Raw genomic sequence first — 19,769 nt, 5'->3', positions numbered from 1 at the left:
TTTGCAAGTAGTAATGAATCCATGCTCACCGCACTTCTGAGTGGCCACAAATAGTGTTTCAGTCTTTCCAGACCACTGTCACCAGCACATGCAGTAAGCACTGAAGTGACAGCTTCAATCCAAGCATTTACTTTGCTTCACACTACTGTCTTTATGACAGCTGACAGGTTCACAACAAGAAATAGTGTCCATTTTTCACCCAAAAATAAACAGTAAGCAGTCTTTTACTTAATGTGCAGTTATCCTGAGGATACAATCTTCAATGGCTATGTCTACATATTAGAGAAGGATCTGAATCTATAACATTGATATAAGGGGACACTACCATACATTACAATACTCCCCAAGTTTGACTTACTGTGGAGTATTTAAATATTTTCTTTCTCTGTTGATTGTCTATTTGGACAGTTAACTAAGCAATTTAGAAATGAGAAGTGTAAGAAAAATGTAGCTTTGTCAGATTATTGCAAAACCAATGTGTTATATGTGGTTATACAGTTAGCCAGATTTCATTTTAAAAGGTCAGGAATGACCCTCATTTCACAATGACTCAGAAAGAAAATTAAGTTACTTTAAAAAAATTTGTGACAGTGTGCATTAAAAACAGGGATGGGCTATATGCTGTCCAGTTGTACAAGATAATGCAGAAAATAGTTGACAAACTTGCCTGTGTTTTTAGAGTGTAAGAGGAGGGGGAAGAAATTAACGCATAAATAGTTATATAATTTTTAATCATAATGTATGCTTGTTATAAAATATGCATCCACTTGTGTATTTTCTTCTATAATGGCTGTGATGTGGATTTCTAAGGTGTTTTTAATCACCTATTTTACATTACTTGTTGATTTCAACTGATCCATAAAACTAGAGTCAAAATGACACTTGTCTGAGATACTTTTTGCATAGTATTTTCCCATTAATCAAAGCATTAATTTGTAAATGGAGATGATGGAAAGAGGTGCAGTGCATCCTAAGTTGTACAAGTATGAGAAAATACATTTGGGACTCAGAGTCTGGGCTTATGCATTTACCTCAAAATAGCATGATGGAGTAACTGTGTTTATGGATGTTTCTGTGTTTCTGTTCTATCTTTCCATTTTATGTAAGACAAGATAGCATTTGAAAAAAAAAAAAAAAAAGAAATAAAAAGCAGTATCTTTAATACATTTTAAAGTTCGAAGAAATGATGGGACAGATCCTGGGATCCAAACTTAATTGAATTTTCTTCCTTTTAACTCATCAAATTGAGAGCACCAAAAAAAATAATAAAACAAAAACAAAACCTTTTCACTCTCATACATAGGCTTCCTCATTGCACTGGGAGCAATCACTGTACCTTTGCGTTAGGCAGGGTTGAGGGGTGTGCAGAAATATGAAGACAAAAGGCTGGATTTCTGTCCCCAGCATGCCAGAGTGATGTAAGTCAGCATTTCATAGCACTCTGTTTTTGAACTGTGGTGGGACTCTTATTGTTTCATCAGGTCCTTGCCCTGCTTTTTGACCAAATTATAAAATTAAGTCTTACAAAAACTTGTAATAAAATTTAATCTAGGCTTCATGTGTAATTAGTTGAAAACCACTTCAGATTATCCTACGTGAGCTATTATTTCTACAGCGCTCTTGTACCATCACATTATTCAGGCTACTTATGTAGAAGATATGGATTTAGTAGCCCTACCCTGCTTTAGATTTTCAGCTCTGATAACTGATTGCTCCTTTTGTATTTTCTTGTAAATAACCGAGTACACACAGAGAATTCTCGCTGAGTAGGCTAGCGTGGTATAAAGTATACTTTTGGGATTTCACCAAGTCACAAATGTCAACATCACAAATATTCCACACCCCCAGACCACATAAAAGAAAGCTTGTTTGTGAGAATAAGTGGATCTATTTTACAATCGGTTTCTTGGAATGTTTTAGATATTCTGTGTTTTAGAAATAATGAGCAAGTTAAAATACTTGAGGTCTTCCAGTAAACTTCTGCTCTGTTAGTAATAAGGATAATTAGCTTCAAAGGAATATAGAATGAAGTTCTGGCTCCTTTGTTCACTGATTATCTAAAATAGGTGTGTCCTTCAAATTAATTTTGAGTGACATTGAAGCTCTGTTTCCCTTGAGAGTGCACGAGAAAAAATGCTTAGAATTTGTTATCGTAGTTGCTTTTAGGTAGCTTTCTGCATATGTTTGTTAGGCGGTACAACAGTTTTGACAGTATATAAATTGAGCCATATATATTTCAATGCACAAGGTATTTATCACCCTAACTGTCAATGACCTCTTGTTACAGAACACTGCAATAGCCAGCAGTATGAGCCACCTCTGAAAAGAGGAATCAAAATCTTCTGCATTTCAAAAACAACTTCAATGTAACACCAGTCATGAGGTAGTAAGTGATGAAAAAGGGTTGTGGGTTTTTTTGGCTATCAAATTAGCTTTAGAGATCTGTCAGTGCACTATTTTTAATTTATTTATTTTTTGTATGTGTGTGTTTTTGTGTGTGTTTTTGATTTGAAGAACAGGGGAGGAAAAATAATCTGAGAACCATTACTGCTGTGATTAGTAATTTGCATGTCCTAGCAGCTTGCTTTTGAGGCAGTCTTTTAAAATTTGCAGTATTTGGGGGGATAGTCTGATAAGCATACATGAATTCATTGACAATTAAGATGTTCCTTCAGTATTGATACATACCTAGAAGGCAGAGTGACCTCAGCACTCTAGGTATATTTTCACGTGGTGTTTTCTCCACTTCTTCAACCTTTACACCTTCTCTCATATGATAGCCACACCATTAAGTGATGACTTTTAGCAGTTTGAACCTTTCTAAAGGCTGAACACAGCCTTCACAGACTGTAATGTTTGCAGGGGCTAATGTTTCCATCTAATAAAGCTGTCATTAACACTGAATGGTCAAAACTAGTTTCCACATTCTTAGTCAATACTTGAATCTCGTATTGGTGCTCTTGTCAATGCCATGGATACAGCTACAGGAAGAGCCAGGTCAGGTAATTTTTCTTAACCTGAAAGTTAACCAGATGTGAGGAAAAAAAAAAGTGTTCATTATTCAGCTGGGGGCCATGGTGTGATGAAGATCACCAGGAGAACATGAATGTCTCCACAGGTGAGAAGGTGAGCAGCAGAGTGGAATTAAATCTCGCTGAATTGCTCAAAATTGCATGGAGGAAAAAGAAGGAAACGAATAAAAGGTTAAAACAGTTCTAATTTTTTCCGCGTCGTTTTGTTAAAGGGAAATGGCTTCTTTACCCCCTGCTCCCTCTTCCCCCAAATGAAACATTTTGAGCTGGAATGAATTGGGTTATTCTCAACTAACAAATCCTGATATGAAAAATATCTTGACCTTTATTTGTGGAATTGCTTTGATGTTTTTTTTCTTTAGGTGGAACATGTAAATAGGGAGTGTAGAACTGTCAATAAAGCTAAACCATACTAATGCTCCTTAAGAAAGATTATAGTAAAGATGTAATGCATAATTAAGTCCTTACACTGAATTTTTTGTTAAGACATTTGGTACAAAATCTGTGATTTATACTACTATACTACATTTCCTTGTAGTAGTCATTTTTATGACCAGAATCTGTCAGTATAACAGTTGAGGTTAGTTTAGTAATTAAACAGAAAAAGAAACAAGGTTTGGATGTAGTTTGCATTATTTGAGTGATCTTTTATCAGCTTATTTGTCCTACCTTAAATATTTTATGTATCCCTTGAAAATAAAGTCATGAGAATCAGTTACCTCTTTAAAAAATAAAGCTGTATATGCTAATGTAGTGTGACATCCACTAAATCATTTTATTAACATCTCTATTAGAAGGAGGTTACATTTTATAGGTTATTTAGGAGCACAGGTTGTCATTTGTATTGCAGTGACACACAAAAATCAGAACTGGGATCCTAGCATGCAAGTTCTTGTACATGGAGAGGCATTGCCCCTACCACACGGTACCTCCCATCTAATTAAACATGATTTATGATTATGACACATTATAGATTGATTTGATGAGATTGAGGATGAGAGTAATTGACAGTGAAATCAAGTTAGGTTACCCCTGTGCACAGAGCAAAAGGCTATAATTATCATAACTCTTAGCAAACACAGGACAGAGGAATGTCCACCCCACCACCCAAGAAGCAGGGAACCTGCCTGTATGCTGAAAGTCTGCCAGCTGACCAAGGCAGAATTTATTGCTCTTCCAAGCTTCTTGTTTCTCAGGTTGAGATACCGTACTATTACGCCAGGGAGAAATGTCATAGCACAGAACAGTATGTCCAGTGGCTTGCCACAAATGGCACTAGAAGATCTCAAGTGGGGCTCCTGCTGTGAAGCTATGAATGAAGCAAGCCTATCAGTGGGGAAGGAGGAGGAGTTAAGAGATTGAGATTAAGGCTTCAAATTCCAGACTGGCAAAAATGTTATTAAAATGATTATTGCACTTTCAGAGTTCAAAACGTCAACATTAATTAAACCTTATTTTCTCACACTTATTTTTTTTCTCCCGATGTTTTTGTATATATGAACTTCAAAAGAGCAGATGTAAGTTAATGGTGATGTGCATCTCCTTTAAATGACTACTCAATTAGTGATGGTGAAGAACAGAATGTTTCCAACAAGTCTGAGAAAATGGAGCCACCTGCTTGACAGGAACGGTGCTACAGTGCCTCTGATATTTTTGTACATCCTTGTGCTTTAGTTGAAAATGACCTACAGAAACAGCTGTTTTCCTATCAATTCCTGTAGTATTGGAATTGGTGATTACAGAGGCAGTGTAGGCAGTACCCTTAAGATGAGTTTTGGCTACTACATCCCAAACATGTACCAGAAGAGAAAGTGACTTTGATATCTGACACTTAGAAAGGAAATGAAATCTTAAGTAACCTTAAAGATAGCAATTAGTTTCTGTATAGATAACACTGCAATGCATGTGAAAGGAGGACATTCTCTAAAATACAAAAGGCAAAAAAAAAAAAGGATTCATTAATGTTCATCAGCTCTTGATGGCCAAATAGCTGTAGTCATCAGATAATAACCCATGGAGACTGTTAGCTTTGTGGCATTTCCTATAACTGGCTTTATAGTCTTTAATGGCAGAACAAATTTCTGGACTGCACTCCTTCCTTCTGTCTCTTCTAAATCTACCCTTGAGTACTCCTGTTGAAATTAATTCAGAACAATTTCCTATTTTATATATTATTTTTTAATTTTATTTATTTATTTTTTTCCTTAAGCAGCTGCAGCATGGAATTTTTATTCTGTGGTATCCACAGACACCTTTGTTTGTCAGGTAGAGCCATACTTTCAGGCTGATTTCAGCAGGGGCTGCTTTGAGCTGCAAGCAGTAAGGCAGGGCTAGAAATCACCAGTGTTGAAAGGGATTTTAAATTGTCTTCTGTACTGGTGATAACTGCTAGTTGGGGATATACCTGTGATGACGCATGATAGTCATTCTTACAATTGGTCACTTATTATGCAAGTGTGATGAGCAATTGTTCATGTAAGTGCAGAAAGAGAGATGTTATGGACAAGATAGGCACGAAGTTGCAGGTCTCCTGATGCCACACATCAGCGTAAGTCCTTACAAGACCTTGAAGTTGAGCAATTGCAACTTGTGGAGGACCGCTGGAGAGCAAAAGTAGTACGTTGTCCTTTCTTTGGAGAGAGGAAATGAGTCATGTCTCCTTGTTCTGTGTTTGTACAATACATGGAACAGTAAGTCAGGATGCACAGTACTACTGTGATAAGAAATTCATGGCACTGAAGGGCTTTTTTTTTTTTTTTTTTTTTTGTATTTACACGGTAGTTGAGCCTCTTTGTCTAAACCTGATTTTTATAGTTCATGCATTCATGCACATTTTAAAATTGTTTTCAATTGTCTGAGCTTGTAAGCAGCCTTTTCCTTTACTTTATATTGTGACTGTCCAAGATTTTGGACGCTACCCTTTTTCATTGGTACTTGAAACACATGCTTCATGTAGTGGTAAAATGTACGATATCTTAAGATAAATGCCTGAGGCTTTCAGTGAAATCACAACTTACATTAACCATTATCATCCAAATGTAGTTAGGCATCGACCAAATGTAGTTAATCATCGACCCTTGGGGGTTAAGAAGGAGAATGAATTCTCTGCAGAATGCCACGGAATACTATCTTCTGCATTGTGTATACAATCAAGACTGTTTATATTTGTTTTGCAAACAGTTACAGTTTACACTTGACTTTCTTTGTCTGACCTTCCTCAAAGCCCTAAGTAACGCTAGTAGTCTTTCAACAAGTTGCCAGAACAAATAACTACCCAATGGCACAACAGAGCTCTGAAAGGTTTGGCTGAGTACAGCTGCCAGATGTGAAAGCTTTTTTTGCTCTCTCTTCCCTCTGGCACATTTAAAAGTAGGAATAAAACATTCAGGGAAGGATGAATGAGCACAAATGTAGGGGTTTTATTGGTTTTATATGGTGAGTGATGATTATGTAGTTTCCTCCTTGAAAAATAAGCAGATTAATCTTCACGTGCCGTCTTCATGGTCGTGCATTTTTTATGTGAACTTAGAACCTTCCAAAACACCCAAGCTTGTAGATTGTGTCATTGGAAATAGTGTTTTGTTCTGCTGTCAGCTATAAATTGAAGCCAGGGGTCAGCGATGACCTACTGTGCATGGTTGGGTTGGTTACTCCTTAGGGGATGGTCTGAGTCTGCGGGTCACCAACCTCATTAAGCATTAAGAGGAATCACATCATCTAAACAAGAAAGCCAACGGGTCACTCGATTCCTCAGCAAGGAGAAAACCACTGTTAAAAGCTTAAAGAGGTTTATTCATTTAAGCATTGTTTGTTCAGGCAAGTCCCCCCATGTCCTTTTAGCTGCTGTGGTACAGATATGATGCTCCTTTCCAGGTGTGCTCTTCTCCCAGGTATTCCTCTACGGACTGCCCTGTGCTGCTAACACCCTCTGGTGGCTGCAGGGCTCTCCGATGGGAACAGTCTGCAATGTGCATTGTCTTGCTTTTTGATAGCTTTTTTTTGATTTTGATATTATAAAACAAAATTATTTGTAAAAACAAGGGGAAAATCTCGAGAGTTTTTTCATTTTGTAAAAATTAAAAATAAGTAGAAGTATCAGAACTTATTTAGCTTATTGGGCCATAAAGGTCAGATAAGATAAGGTAACTTTTCTTATATTTCTTGAAGAACTTGACTTCTCTTGAATCACCTATTACAAAGATCAGAGCCATCTCTTATGTGCTTTCTTACACAATTAAAGCCTTCAAATCCAAAATAAAATACACCCAAAGTCATTATTATGAAAACTCTATTATTTTTCCATCAACATCTGCCCAAAGTGTCAGATAACTGTGTACTGTCAGTGTCAAAGTCTGTATTGAGTTCTTTGGATATACTGAAGTTTGTGCTGCTGGACAGACACCGATTTGGGGATTAAATTGAATTTTTTCCCATGTAGGCTCAGATTGCAGAGACTGTTCACATTCTGTTGTAGTTCCCCCTAGTATTAAACTAGCCCGTATGGACTTTTTGCTACAAGAGCTAGATATCTTTCAGCACTTGTTCCAGATGATGCAGAGTCAGTCTGGGTATCTCAGTACGTGATTGTGGTCAGTCAGAATTGTGGAAAGTGGACACTAGTTTTGATGGTATGTAAATAAAGGCTAATGATCCCTTCTGGTAATGAAATCTACCAAATGCTATGAAACAGGAGGACAACAGCAGGACCTCAAAGACAGCTTTTAGTTTACCTATCACCAATGTATATCCAGCATTAGTCTACCCACTTGACTTTAATTTCATCCAAATATAGAGAACATGATTTAAAAAGTTTATTAGTTTTCCTTTAATTACTTAACCTGTTTCTATGTTTTGCCTGCTTATACCAATATCATAAGTTGATTTAAAAAGAAAAAAAAAAAAAAGTTGGCTTTCCCATAAGAAGTAACTCCTTTGAAAAGTTTTCGTAAATAACTCTTGATTTTATTGACATTTTCTAGGATATTTTGTTAAGAGCTCTCATGTGCACCTGATTACAACATTACTCAAACCACATATTGAAAAGGCTGCAGGCATTTCATAACTATTTTAACATTTTTAAAATGTATATCTAGATAGATATATTTCATTCAAAATAGAGAAGAGACAAAAATAAATACAAGAAAGTATCCTGCTTAAAGAATTATTTCTAATTTTAATGTTTTAAATTCAGCCCATTCTATTATTTACGTACTTCAATTGCTCTTCCACCTGAAGGTGTCAGTATTTTACAGTTGTTGAATTAGTGAATTCTTAGCCCAGTGAAATAGGTTAATTTTCAGGCTTTATTCTTTTACGTATATTCTTGTCAAATAAAGACCTATTAATTTTTAATTTTAATATGTTATTGAGAGAAATTAGTACTGTTTAAATGATTTCTTTGATTGCACTTCTATATTTATTCCAGTTTTGTTAATTATTTGTTTTGCTGTAGAATAATACTTTTGATATCTAATATACTTTAATATAAACTTCAGTTTTAAAAAGCAGAATTGAGGATTATTTAGCACCTGCTAAATGCCTTTGATGATCTAGAAAACGCATAAAACCTGAAGAAGCTGGAAAAGGAGAAGCAAATCTAGAAGGCTGTTATCAAGTATGTTATAACAGCTGTCAGGTTCCGGAAGACTGTCAGCTAACAAATAACTTGTTCCTTTGCTGAGACATCTGATGGTAAAGGTGACCATGATATATTGATGGCAATACTGGAGAGCAAAGACAATCTTGTTTTCTTCTGTTTTAGGCTGTGTCTGTCCGTGTGTGTGTGTGTCTGTGTGTGTTGTTTTTTCCTGCTTGTGGTTCAGGGTACAAATCATGTAATTGCCATTCCTGGGTAGCCTAGCTTTTAAAACAGAGAAATCATTATAACCTGATGTTGTACATAGACATTGTGGCTACTCAAATTCACAGCAGTGGGAAAGGTGGAATAACCATGGTGAATCCTAAGTAGGGTCTGCTAAACTAAAGGAGAATTTTTAATTATTTGATTCAGTGTCCAGGTGCTCTGTTTTACAAACAGTGCTGGTTTTAAGGGTATTGTATCAATATGTGGAGCACCTAGTTGTTACCAGGTATGTCATCTATTTTTTACATTCATTTAGCTGATAACTGCAACATTCTTATAAGGATATCAAATAATGAAGTCAGTGTTATCATCCTCATCTTAGGAGTGAGAAAACTGAAAATCAAAATAACAGATTTAGCTGTTAGTATGAGGGCTTCAATTTATTTTCCTCCAGAACTCGACAGTGCTCTTTTTCTATAGTGTCATGCTGTTTATTTGCTGAAGATTGCACATGGAACAGCCAGATGAAGAAAAAATCGGATGTCACAAGTAAATCCTTTTTTTATCAAGCATATAGTTTGACCAGAGACATGTTGAAAGGTCTGGAAACAAAATCAAATATTTGGGACAAGTTTGCTGAATTTGTATTACTTATGAGATGACTTTTTTGATGCCTTATATATACTGAAGTTATTTGAGATATTAGCAGAGACTTTTTCCTTACTGACCCTTCCTTTTCAGTTAGGTGAATATCCAATAATACTCTTGCTGATCCAAGTGTACTAGCAACGTCCAGTAGATGACACTCCAGCAACACAGATAATGTCAAATCATAATTAGATACTGTTTTTATAGAATTACAGGAAATAGTAAAATAGTGCTGTTAAATCAAAAATGATTATTTTAATTGATAAAATAGATTTTAAGTATTTTTCACTGAACTATAGTTTCTCATGCACAACTATTTTCTATTAAATGCATCTCTACCTGTCACAATAAAGTTTACAAAAATATTCTTTCCACTACTCACTTTAGTAGTTGAGAATTTAAAGAAAATGCTACATTTTGTGAAAGGCCTTCAAAGAAGAGAATTGTATTTGTTTACCATAATAAACTTTTATAGCAATTTCTAAAAGAGAGGTTCATCAAATGGATAAATCAATCATGGAGAAAATCCCAAATATAAGATTGAGAACCAACAGGTATCTTCTGAATTGCACTGTTAAATTCATCTACTTGTGAGCAATATAGCTGCATAAGCCTGTCCATACAGTTTGTTGGGATCCATACCTAAGCCAGTTGACTTCTTTGTCCCCCAGGCTCCTGTGAATCACTGTAAAAGCTTAATTCAGTTTCACATATTGAATAACTTAAACTTTTTTCTTCTTTTTTTTTTTTTTTTTTCATTTCCAGCCTCAATATAATATAACCATTAAAAAACTTTTTTTTTTTTTCCTTGTGTGTGCTTGGTTTTACACAGTCTCCATGCTGCTTCATATTGTTTACATAATGAGTTATTCCCTTGAAGTGGTTGTGTTTCTTCTCAGCTTTGTTCTGGAAATCAAAACCAACTGCAACCCATATAGAGTCCTCTTCATTTTAGTTTCCCTTTACAGTATAAAAAGAGTGGCTTTTTCATGGTTTCCTATTGGAAGCGTTTGCAGAACCAGAGTTAATACATCATTGACCCCAGAATGTTGTATCAGGTGCAAGAAATAAATTAAGGGTTGCAGCTGTGTAACGGCAACATAAATGCAGGATTGAATGTAAGAGAAAATAAGACATCTGCTATTCAAATACAAGCTGATTCCAAAATGTATCTGTGATAGAAGAGGATAGCATCCAATTCCTCAAGTACCATGTGTATGCTGAAGTTTTGATCCCTGTGATTTAACTGGAATTTTCCAAGAAAATCACAGATACGCTGTGCTTACTCCCAAAGACATAATTGCTTTACATCTTGCATATGCCATAGCTAAAAGATTTCCATGTCAGCAATAAAGCTCATTTATTTTTTCTACTTGATGCTTTACTACCAAATTTTGTAAACGTATATGGTGGGACTATGAGAGTAAGGAAACCTAGCTGCTGTCCAGTAGAAAAAGTAGAAAAATGCACTTCCTAAATGTTCACTGTTCTGGTGTCAGAGACCAGACTTTACTAGTACTTGAGCATTTTTGAAATTACTCTAGATTTACATCAATAAAATAGTGAAAAGGAATAAAAAGGATACGCACGTAAAGGAATAAAAACAATATGCACATTTACTAATGTATATGTGCTGTGATGTAAATTCTCATTCAAGCATGCTGAAGCAAACATGATTCTTCCCATTCAGTTCCAAGGGTATCGGAATAAGTTTTTTATCCTATGTGTTTTGTTTTTCTTCAGTATACATTAAGAAATTGTAATGAGATGCAGTGAAGAAGATTCATCCTTTGTGAGGAAAAATTCTGGACAAGTGCTAATGAATCTGAGTCATGTAAGACTCATGAGTTGGCAAAGTGTTTTATGACATTGTTCACTTTTCTTTGGTCAGTGTTCATATTCCTTATTACCCTTTTTTGAGTGCTTCATGTAGGTTATTTTTCCAGACAGTGATCTGGGAGAAGAAAACATGTTTAGGAAAGGAAAAAGGACCTGGGTGGCAATTAAAATACATCGTAGCTGCTTTCTGGGTTTAGATAGAGTTTTAATTACCTGTTTGTGATAATTAGGTTCACGTGAGCTTCTGCTTACAGAGTTGACTGAAGAACCCAACTGCCTGTTTTACAGAACTACTACAGTTTGAACGAGAAGACAATCCCAATTCAAGATGAAAAGCCAAAAAGTATAATATTTTTGTAGTACCAAAAATCCCTCACAGGATTTTGTTTCACTTCATGAAATCCTTGGAATCTCAGTGTTCCTCGAGCTGTTCAGATTCAGCTTTGCAGGGCTAGGTAGTGTGGAATAACAGGTTTCTTAAATTAAGGTTTCCTAAAATAAGCTTGCAAAATACAAAGTCAGAGGTTAATGTCCTTTTGTAGAAGATAGAAGCAGCTTTAGTGAAGATCATTTGGGGTTGGTGGTGTTTTGGATTATTTTTTTATTTTATTTTAAGCTTTATCATACAGGCAGAAACTCTTGGCTTTTATGTGTCAGATGTCATATTAAAAATAAAAACATAACGATCCTCACTATACACTTAGTGAGAGTAGATGTTTACCTCATTGTAGTTCCCTAGACTTCCCTTTCTTAGTATGGACAAACCCAGTTTGCACAAGCTACTTGTTAGCTTTCACCTCAGGTATCCATCCTTAATCAACAGCCAAAATGTATTCAGTGCAAACCCGTGAGCTTTTGAAATGTTTCCCTATGCTGTAGTTGCAGTGTTTTAGAAAAAAAAATAAAAATCTGGTGTATTAATTGTGTAGACCTCCTTGTGTTTCACCTCCTTACTTTGTTAGATTACTTCGATACTTAAGTGACAGCTAAAATAATAGTGGGAAGCAGGGGATTTAGAAAGACAGCTCACTTCTGAATTCACTTCACATCAGAGAGGAATGTTCCATCTATTCCTAAAAGAGAGAGCGCCTTTATAGGTTTGCTATGGTTTCTCAGCCCCTAAAACTGTGACAGCTTTAAAGTCTAGGCAAAAATCAGCAGGGCTCACCAAAGAAGTACAAGTGCCTTTATCTTTATCTCAGGTGTGGAAAGCTCAAAATTGTTATCAGAGAAGCCTGTGGATATTGTTTGAGGCTACTGCAAACTGTGAGGTAATATAGTGAGGAAATTTATAATTTATCCAGTGCACAAGATCATGTCAGGTACATCTCAGGGTAAATAAGAGGTCCATGGCCATGTAGATTAAATACAGTTATTCATGTATGTGTGGCAGAATCTTACTTATGCATAGCAGTATCTCTGAAGAAACATTATAAATATTAAAATAATGTCCTGTTGTTTTTTTTTGGTTAGTTGGTTGTTGTTTTTTTTTATTATTATTTTGTTTTGTTTTGTTTTTGTATCAGGATTCAGTGTTTGGTGTATAGAGAGTTCTGCTGCCACAGTAAGAACTAACAATTGCATTATATGACACTACTAATAGATTTTACTGCTATGGAATGGCCTTAGTTTACCAGCCCCTTTGATTCTTACACACAGGACTGCTTCTGAAAATTATTATTTCTTAATTAATTTTTTCTCTCTCTGCTCCCCAGGTGGTCTGGATGCATCTCCATCCCCTTTGTTCGTCTGGTTTGGGAGTTCCTTTTGAAATGATAATGGTACATACTCCATGCCTCTGCTCTTCCCCTGTCTCCCTTCCCTTGGTACCTCGGTGCCTACCAAAGAAGCAGTAAGTGTGCAGGTAGCATCACTTCTACAGTTGAACGTGTCTGTCGAAAGTCACATTGACCAGGAAAGCTCATCAAGAATTCCTGTCATGTCAAAGCCCTGAGGGATGAGGTTCATGTCAGTTACTGAGCAAAGATTATGTGAAAATGTACCTTCCCAGAACATCCCCAAGCCTTAACGAGAGGAAGGATTCATTCTCAGACAAGTCAAGATGCTGTCAAGTTCAAGGAAAGTCAAATTCAGCTCTTTATTTGAGCTTCTCAGCTCCTATTTCAGACTTTGCTTTGCTGCTAGTCATGATCTCTATAACACCTCACAGGATGTATACGTTCTTAGCTAAAATCTGCACATGCTGATTTTGCATAAGGATCCAACTTCTGTAAAATAGCTTCTACTCAATCATAGGCTGAGGTGGAGAAGTCAAATAGTGAATCTTGGAATCTTTCTTTGCCCTGAGTCCTAAGGCAGGACAGGAAACACAATTAGCCAAACTTCTCAGTGGAGAAAAAAAAGATGATGATTTGCTAGAGTAAAAGCATGATCAATTGGCAGTGTGCTGTCCTGAGAGCCTGGTTATGTTGCTTTCTCAGTACTCAGCATATGTTAAAAAAATAAATAAAAATAAATAAAAATTTTAATGGAAGAAAACATTCAAAATTGGCCTGAATTATGGATTTTGAATTTTTGATGTTCTGAGTAACCCTCTTGGCAAAGCGTTCTTCACGCAATGCAAATCTGCGTGGAGTAGGTCATATGTGAAAGTATATTCAAGGATGTACGAGTCATCCCCAACCCACATTTGGTTTCTGAACAGAAGAAAATTGAAAACACTGATTGGAACATCTGGACAGACTGCTTTTAAATGCCTGTTTGCAGGAAGGCAGAAGCAAGAATTTTGTGTATTATGGTTTTAGACCTGTTTGCAGACAGGAATAAGGTTGGCAAGAGTTTAAGACTCATGAACATTCTTGTCATTATTTCCAGTTTTAAGGTAAAACAGCAGCTAGCAGAACTGACCACCTTATTGTCAAAGCTAATTGGTCTCTTAGGCAGTCTACTGTATTTGGTTTTGTGTTGCGTTTTTTTTTTGTGTGTGTGTATTGTTTTTTTTTTTTTTTGTTTTGTTTGTTTTTTGTTTTTCTTCACAGTTTGCTGGAAATTTTTATTTATTTTTTTAATAAAAGTGTTCTTCCTACATAGAAAAATCATTCAAAACTCTCTTCCAGATGGTATGTGTTATTTCTTCATCGTAATGTATGAAATTGAGGAGCTCTTTTGAAATCATCAGTATGAAGAGAAGTAACACAATAGCTAGTCTTAAACATAGGAAGATCTGTTTATTGGACAAAGGATGTATGCAGTCAGGTTTCCAACATGAGGACTCTCCCCTTCTGTCATTAAAACTTACCTAACTTCTGTAGAAGTAAGCCTGTGAATCAAAAACTGTTGTTTGCCTGCTGATTCTGGTTGAGGCAAACAAAAATCTTCACAGACATAACAGAATAATTTCTTTCTCTTTAATTAAAGAGGAAGCTTAACAATAGCAGAAAATGTGTGCGGTATGAAATAGCAGCTGGGATAAATCTGATAGTTTAAATACCATTTTTTGAAAGGATTAGAGTTTAAAGCATGTGTACAGGAATGGTTTTGGATTGATTTTACTTTCTGTAATGACTTCACACTCAATACAAATGACTTTTTCTGATGACCATGTTCTGCTCATTAATGAGATGTAAGCAAGATCCAAAACAGTTCATGTATACAAAAACCATGAAGAAATGCTGTCTTGTGGGGTTGTTTAGTCTGGAGAAGAGGAGGCTCAGGGGAGACGTTATTGCTCTTCACAACTACCTGAAAGGAAGGTGTGGGAGATGAGGGTCAGCCTCTTCTCATGGGTAAATAGAGATAGGACTAGAGAGAATGGCCTAAAGTTGTGCTAAGGGAGGATCAGGTTGGTAATTAGGAGACGTTTCTTCTCAGAAAGAATGGTTAGGTACAGGGATGGGTTGCCCAGGGAGGGGTGGCATCACCATCCCTGGGGGTGTTCAAGGAAAGGTTGGACATAGTGCTTAGGGACAGGGTTTAGTGGGTGATATTGGTGGTAGGGGGATGGTTGGACCAGATATCTTGGAGGTCTTTTCCAACCCATATGATTCTATACGTAGATACGATATAAATATAATAAATGTAATATATGGAATTTATAAAGTCATGTGTGTTGCTTGCAAGTGACCACTGACACATGGGATAGTGGAGGCTGTGAAGGTGAGGTGAATTTTCTTTACTGCTATTGGCATAACGTTTTGTGTGCTTGCGTGAAATGTGAAAGAGTCACGTTTAAAAATCTGCTATGCCCAATTTGCAACAGTGTTGGATTCAAATACGCTTGAAGTATTTTAAGGAAGCCTCCTATTAAACAGTAACATTTTGTACAAGTAATCAGTTATGGATAGAAAAGGAAGGGAAAACAGAACTGAATATTTTAATGCTGCAGTCATGTATGAACAGCTTGACTTATGTCGTTGATCTGGTTTATATTCTATTTTTTGTAAAGTTCTCTAGCTTCACTAGCTTTTTCCAGTACAGCCTGTTTGCCTGAGGTATGTATATATCACCTCACCTTCCACTCAAGCAGATCCTCCTGTGAATATTCAAAGCGATTTGAGACAGGAGGGAGAGGTTTGCAGACTGCTGAAAAAGCACTGATACTGAAGAAGTGCTTAATTTCATGAAAGGCTCAGAGATAAAATGCCTGTGTGAAGGCAGGAATTACTTGCTATCACTGAATTAACTGCTGACTTGACTTTGAAGGGTAGGACCTAACTCCACCTATTCTCCTTATCATTTCTTTTCCACTCCATTCTCAGCTGATGGAGTTTCCTAAGGCATGACCAAAGAGTCTGGAAGTTCAACATGGGTAGTGTTAGGGCTGGGAATGGCACACAAGCAGCCAGGTAACCAAATCCCACTGCCCCTGGTGTCTTCTCTGTAGTCTTACTCTCAATTCCTACACATCAGACAGCTGTAAAAGAATTCAGAGTATTTGTTGGTTGTTAGGCTTTTTTGTTGTTGTTTTTTGTTTATTTGTTTGTTTTTAATAAACCTTTGTATTTCTGTTTTACTGGAACAGACTGCCCAGGGAGGTTGTGGAGCCTCCTTCTCTGGAGGTATTCAAGACCATCTAGACGCCTACCTGGGCAGCCTGCTCTAAGGAACCTGCATTGGCAGGGGGATTGGACCGGATGATCTCTCAAGATCCTTCCAACACCTACAATTCTGTGATTCTGTATTGTGTAGAGCTTTCCTTATATGAGCTTTTTTTTCTAGTTTCTAAGTAACATTCAACCCAGCCTTCTAAAATCATGTCAGATTGTTGAAACTGTGATTGAAAAATAACCTTTCTGCCTAATAGTTTCCACAATTCTGCTTTGTTTGTTTGTTCATTTTCCAGTGTCTATATAAAGAAGGTTATATTTATGAGTGACTGGGGGAAAATTGTTTGCCTATTAAAACTATATGCATGACTGAAAATGGTAGTAATTTTCAGTCTGGGAAAGAGAGGTCCTTCTGCATTTGTGCTTTCTCTCATCATCCAAGGTCATCTGTGTATTCTACCAGTGCTAAAAGTGTTTGTATCCTGACTACTTAACATGGGTGCATTTGGTTCTCATGGGTGTCTTAGGCTTATGCAGTCTTGAAGGCAATCTAGTGAAGCCAGTTAATTATTTTATGAACAACAACAAAAAATAATAACAAAAAAAAAAAGAGAGAATGCTGGAATTCCAAATTGCACAGTTAATTGAAGTCAACTAAAACATTAGGGTTGTGCAAGCATCGCTAGGACTGCAGACCTTGCCTGTTTTACATGTTTTCTTTCCTCACAGGCTCTTTACTCGTCCTCTTTTCCACAACATAACATTCAAGGTTATGCTGTTCACCCTATCAAAACTCCATCCTTGACTTAACTATAAAATAAAGTAAAATTAAAAAAAAAAACAAAAAAACACTTTCTATACCAGTTCCAATGAATGGGATGAAGTTCTTATGTTCTTTGTGTCACTGCCCCTCAGATCTTTACTTTGTCCTTTGATGTTTGTTGTAGTTAGTAGTGGTTTTGTAGACCATCAGCAGAGAAGGCTTATTTTGATTCAGTTTAAAAAGTTTAAACCTTTCTGTTTAAATAATTGCAGAAACTCTACAACTGACTCAGAATAATGAGTTATATATGGCAAATTAATATAGAAACATCTGGTTATAGGGAGAAAATAACTTCCATTTTTCCTTTATATTCAGTTACATTGTTATTACAATATCTTGAGCTGTCAGCACCTACTCTCACCTGCTGATGCCAAGGGCTTTAGATTCTAAATTGATCTCTGTAGAAAGAAGGGTGTGGAAAATAGCAAGTGTTGAATTTAGTGAGGGGTCATTTGCCAAGTATGTGGGTTTCCACTTTTTAGTTCTTCAGTGTAGACATACCACTTCTAACTGTATTGCTTCTCATTCACTTACAGAAATAAATCTACTCAGAATCCTCCAGTAAACAGAACCATTGGGGATGCATGATCTGACAAGAAATAGCATGAAACTGTTGTGAGAAAATGCACTTCATGTTTAATGTTGACACAGATGCCTGTATTACACCTTTCAAGAACACTTATGTCTGCTTGAACATCTCAACCTTAGCGAGTTTATTCGCTCTAGTGTTAATAAGGAGAAGATATACCACAAACCTTTTTTCTTAGGGATGGAGGAAAAGAAGTGAGAAACCATACGAGAAATTATTTAAGGGTGAAGTATTCTGGCAGATAATTCTATGTGGGTGCGTACTAGCTGCTGTTTTTCTTCTCCTTGCCGTCAGAGAAACAGTTCTCATTTTGAACCTTTTACCTGGCAGCTACAGTAAAGCATATGATCATCGTTTAAGCGATCATTTCCTCACTTTTGCAGGTAGAATTAAGCTTCTATGCCCAGCTCAAGGTAATTTAGTCCCATCAGTCAAACACACATAGAGTACTATTCAACTGAATGTACACAGAATCTTTAATTTGATGTGGTTTTGAAAGAATTTATTAAACCTTTCACTTCCTCTTACATGAATGGTAATTAATTTCATATTAGCAATTAGCAGTACAGAAAACTGACATGTAAGAGGGAGTTGGGTTTTGATTTATCCCAAACTCTGTGCATATATGGCAATATTACTGTTTTACAATATATAGAGAGAGTGGATATAAATTGGCAAATCTTTTATTTCAAGTTGAATTTCCACCTACAACAGCAGTGAATCAGGTCTGCTTGCCGTTGTAATGGCTTCTGAGGTTTAGAGCAACGCAAACTTGAAAAGCACCAGAATTTGAGATTGTTAGGTAAAGCTTACAGATGGTATTTCTATGTGATCCACAAGGGCCAATTCTGTCAGCATACCTTGACCAAGAGTGCATCTTCTGTACATTGCAGAACAGATCTATCATATATATTTGAAAATTATTTTCAGAGTTCCTGTTTCTGTCTTTTGAAGCATTTGTTTGCTCCTGTATTCTTCAGCTGTTTCCCTGTGCCTCATTGTGGTAGTACTGTAAGCCTTCATTTTGCATTTGATCACTGCAGAGAATGGAGGGCATCTGGTTCATCCGACTGGAGGGAAAACAACAACAAACAACACATAAAAGACAAGCATGCTAGCTGGCTTTTGAACCTTTTACATATTAGGAGGCTGTTTTTAAAAATCCACTGATGCTGATAGGACTGACTCTACTAATCTTACTGGGTTTTGAACTAGACTTCAGTATCTTTTCTTATATTATCCAGTAGAAAAAAGAAAGCTGTATTTTTTAATGTGCTGCCAGCAGATGTCTCACACATTTTCTTACAAAAGAAGGATTAATGATTTAACTCACTTTGATCATGCTGTTCCAAGAAAGTGAAAGTAGATGAAATGTTTTTCATTATGTTTTGGACGTATCTTTAGTAGCTTCAGTACCAACTATTTTGAGTCCTTGTGTAAGAAACAATTTTACTTATTTCAGGGGTTCTTTCACTGTTTTCATGCTCAACATGAAACTTAGTGTGCCTGAGAAAGTATTTATCCGTTTTTATTCTGAGAGTCTAACTCCTCACGTTGATTTCAGTTTGTATTTCAGGCTGTGAGAAGTGTCCTAAATCTCGTTCATTTATTTATTTTTATGCCCTTCACACTGGTCATGCAAAGGGACTCCAAAATGGCCTGGAAATTACCATTTATTACAAACGTAAAGAGTTTGGCAGGGTGCTGTTGATGCAAATGAGGTTGGCTGCGCTCCTCCATAATAACCGCTGGCATTAATTACTCCTCCTGCTATCAGAGGAACACTCAGAATCACATTGTATTTTACGCTGTTTGGCATTATGCAGAAATCGCTACTAAAAGCCTCAGAGATCCTGTTCTACTGTGCCACATCAGCCATTTTCCCAGGCTTAGCGTTTATGCTGTACGAGTGAAGTCTGTGCCGACTGCAATCTATTTAGTTCGCTTAGCCATGAAGCCAGGGAACGATTCCTAAAAATATCCCTGCAAAATCCTTATTAGCCTGATTAGTCTGATTTCAAAGATGTAA

The 19,769-nt window shown here is 36.4% G+C and overlaps 1 protein-coding gene across 7 annotated transcripts in view; it reads left to right on the top strand.

Moving 5' to 3' along the window:
• Positions 1 to 19,769, top strand: part of LOC311436019 (uncharacterized protein) — a 107,706-nt gene that overhangs the window by 53,863 nt on the left and 34,074 nt on the right. For 3 of the 7 annotated variants that reach the window (XR_014692540.1, XM_084517715.1, XM_084517714.1), the window contains exon 2: positions 13,038 to 13,103. Coding sequence is in view for 3 of the 7 variants with exons in the window: in XM_084517715.1 (XP_084373841.1) it covers positions 13,038 to 13,103 (66 nt within the window). In the remaining 4 variants the exon portion in view is untranslated. Of the gene's footprint in view, positions 1 to 2,286; positions 2,384 to 12,523; positions 12,594 to 13,037; positions 14,245 to 19,769 lie in introns of those variants that run through there. The other 4 variants (XR_014692541.1, XM_084517716.1, XR_014692542.1 and 1 more) reach the window with 3 other exon arrangements.

This window comes from Aythya ferina (assembly GCF_964211825.1).
Source record: "Aythya ferina genome assembly, chromosome: 4".
NCBI classification, from domain to species: Eukaryota; Metazoa; Chordata; class Aves; order Anseriformes; family Anatidae; genus Aythya; species Aythya ferina.
Note: the sequence above shows the minus strand (reverse complement) of the source record. Positions and strands in the feature narration are given on the sequence as shown.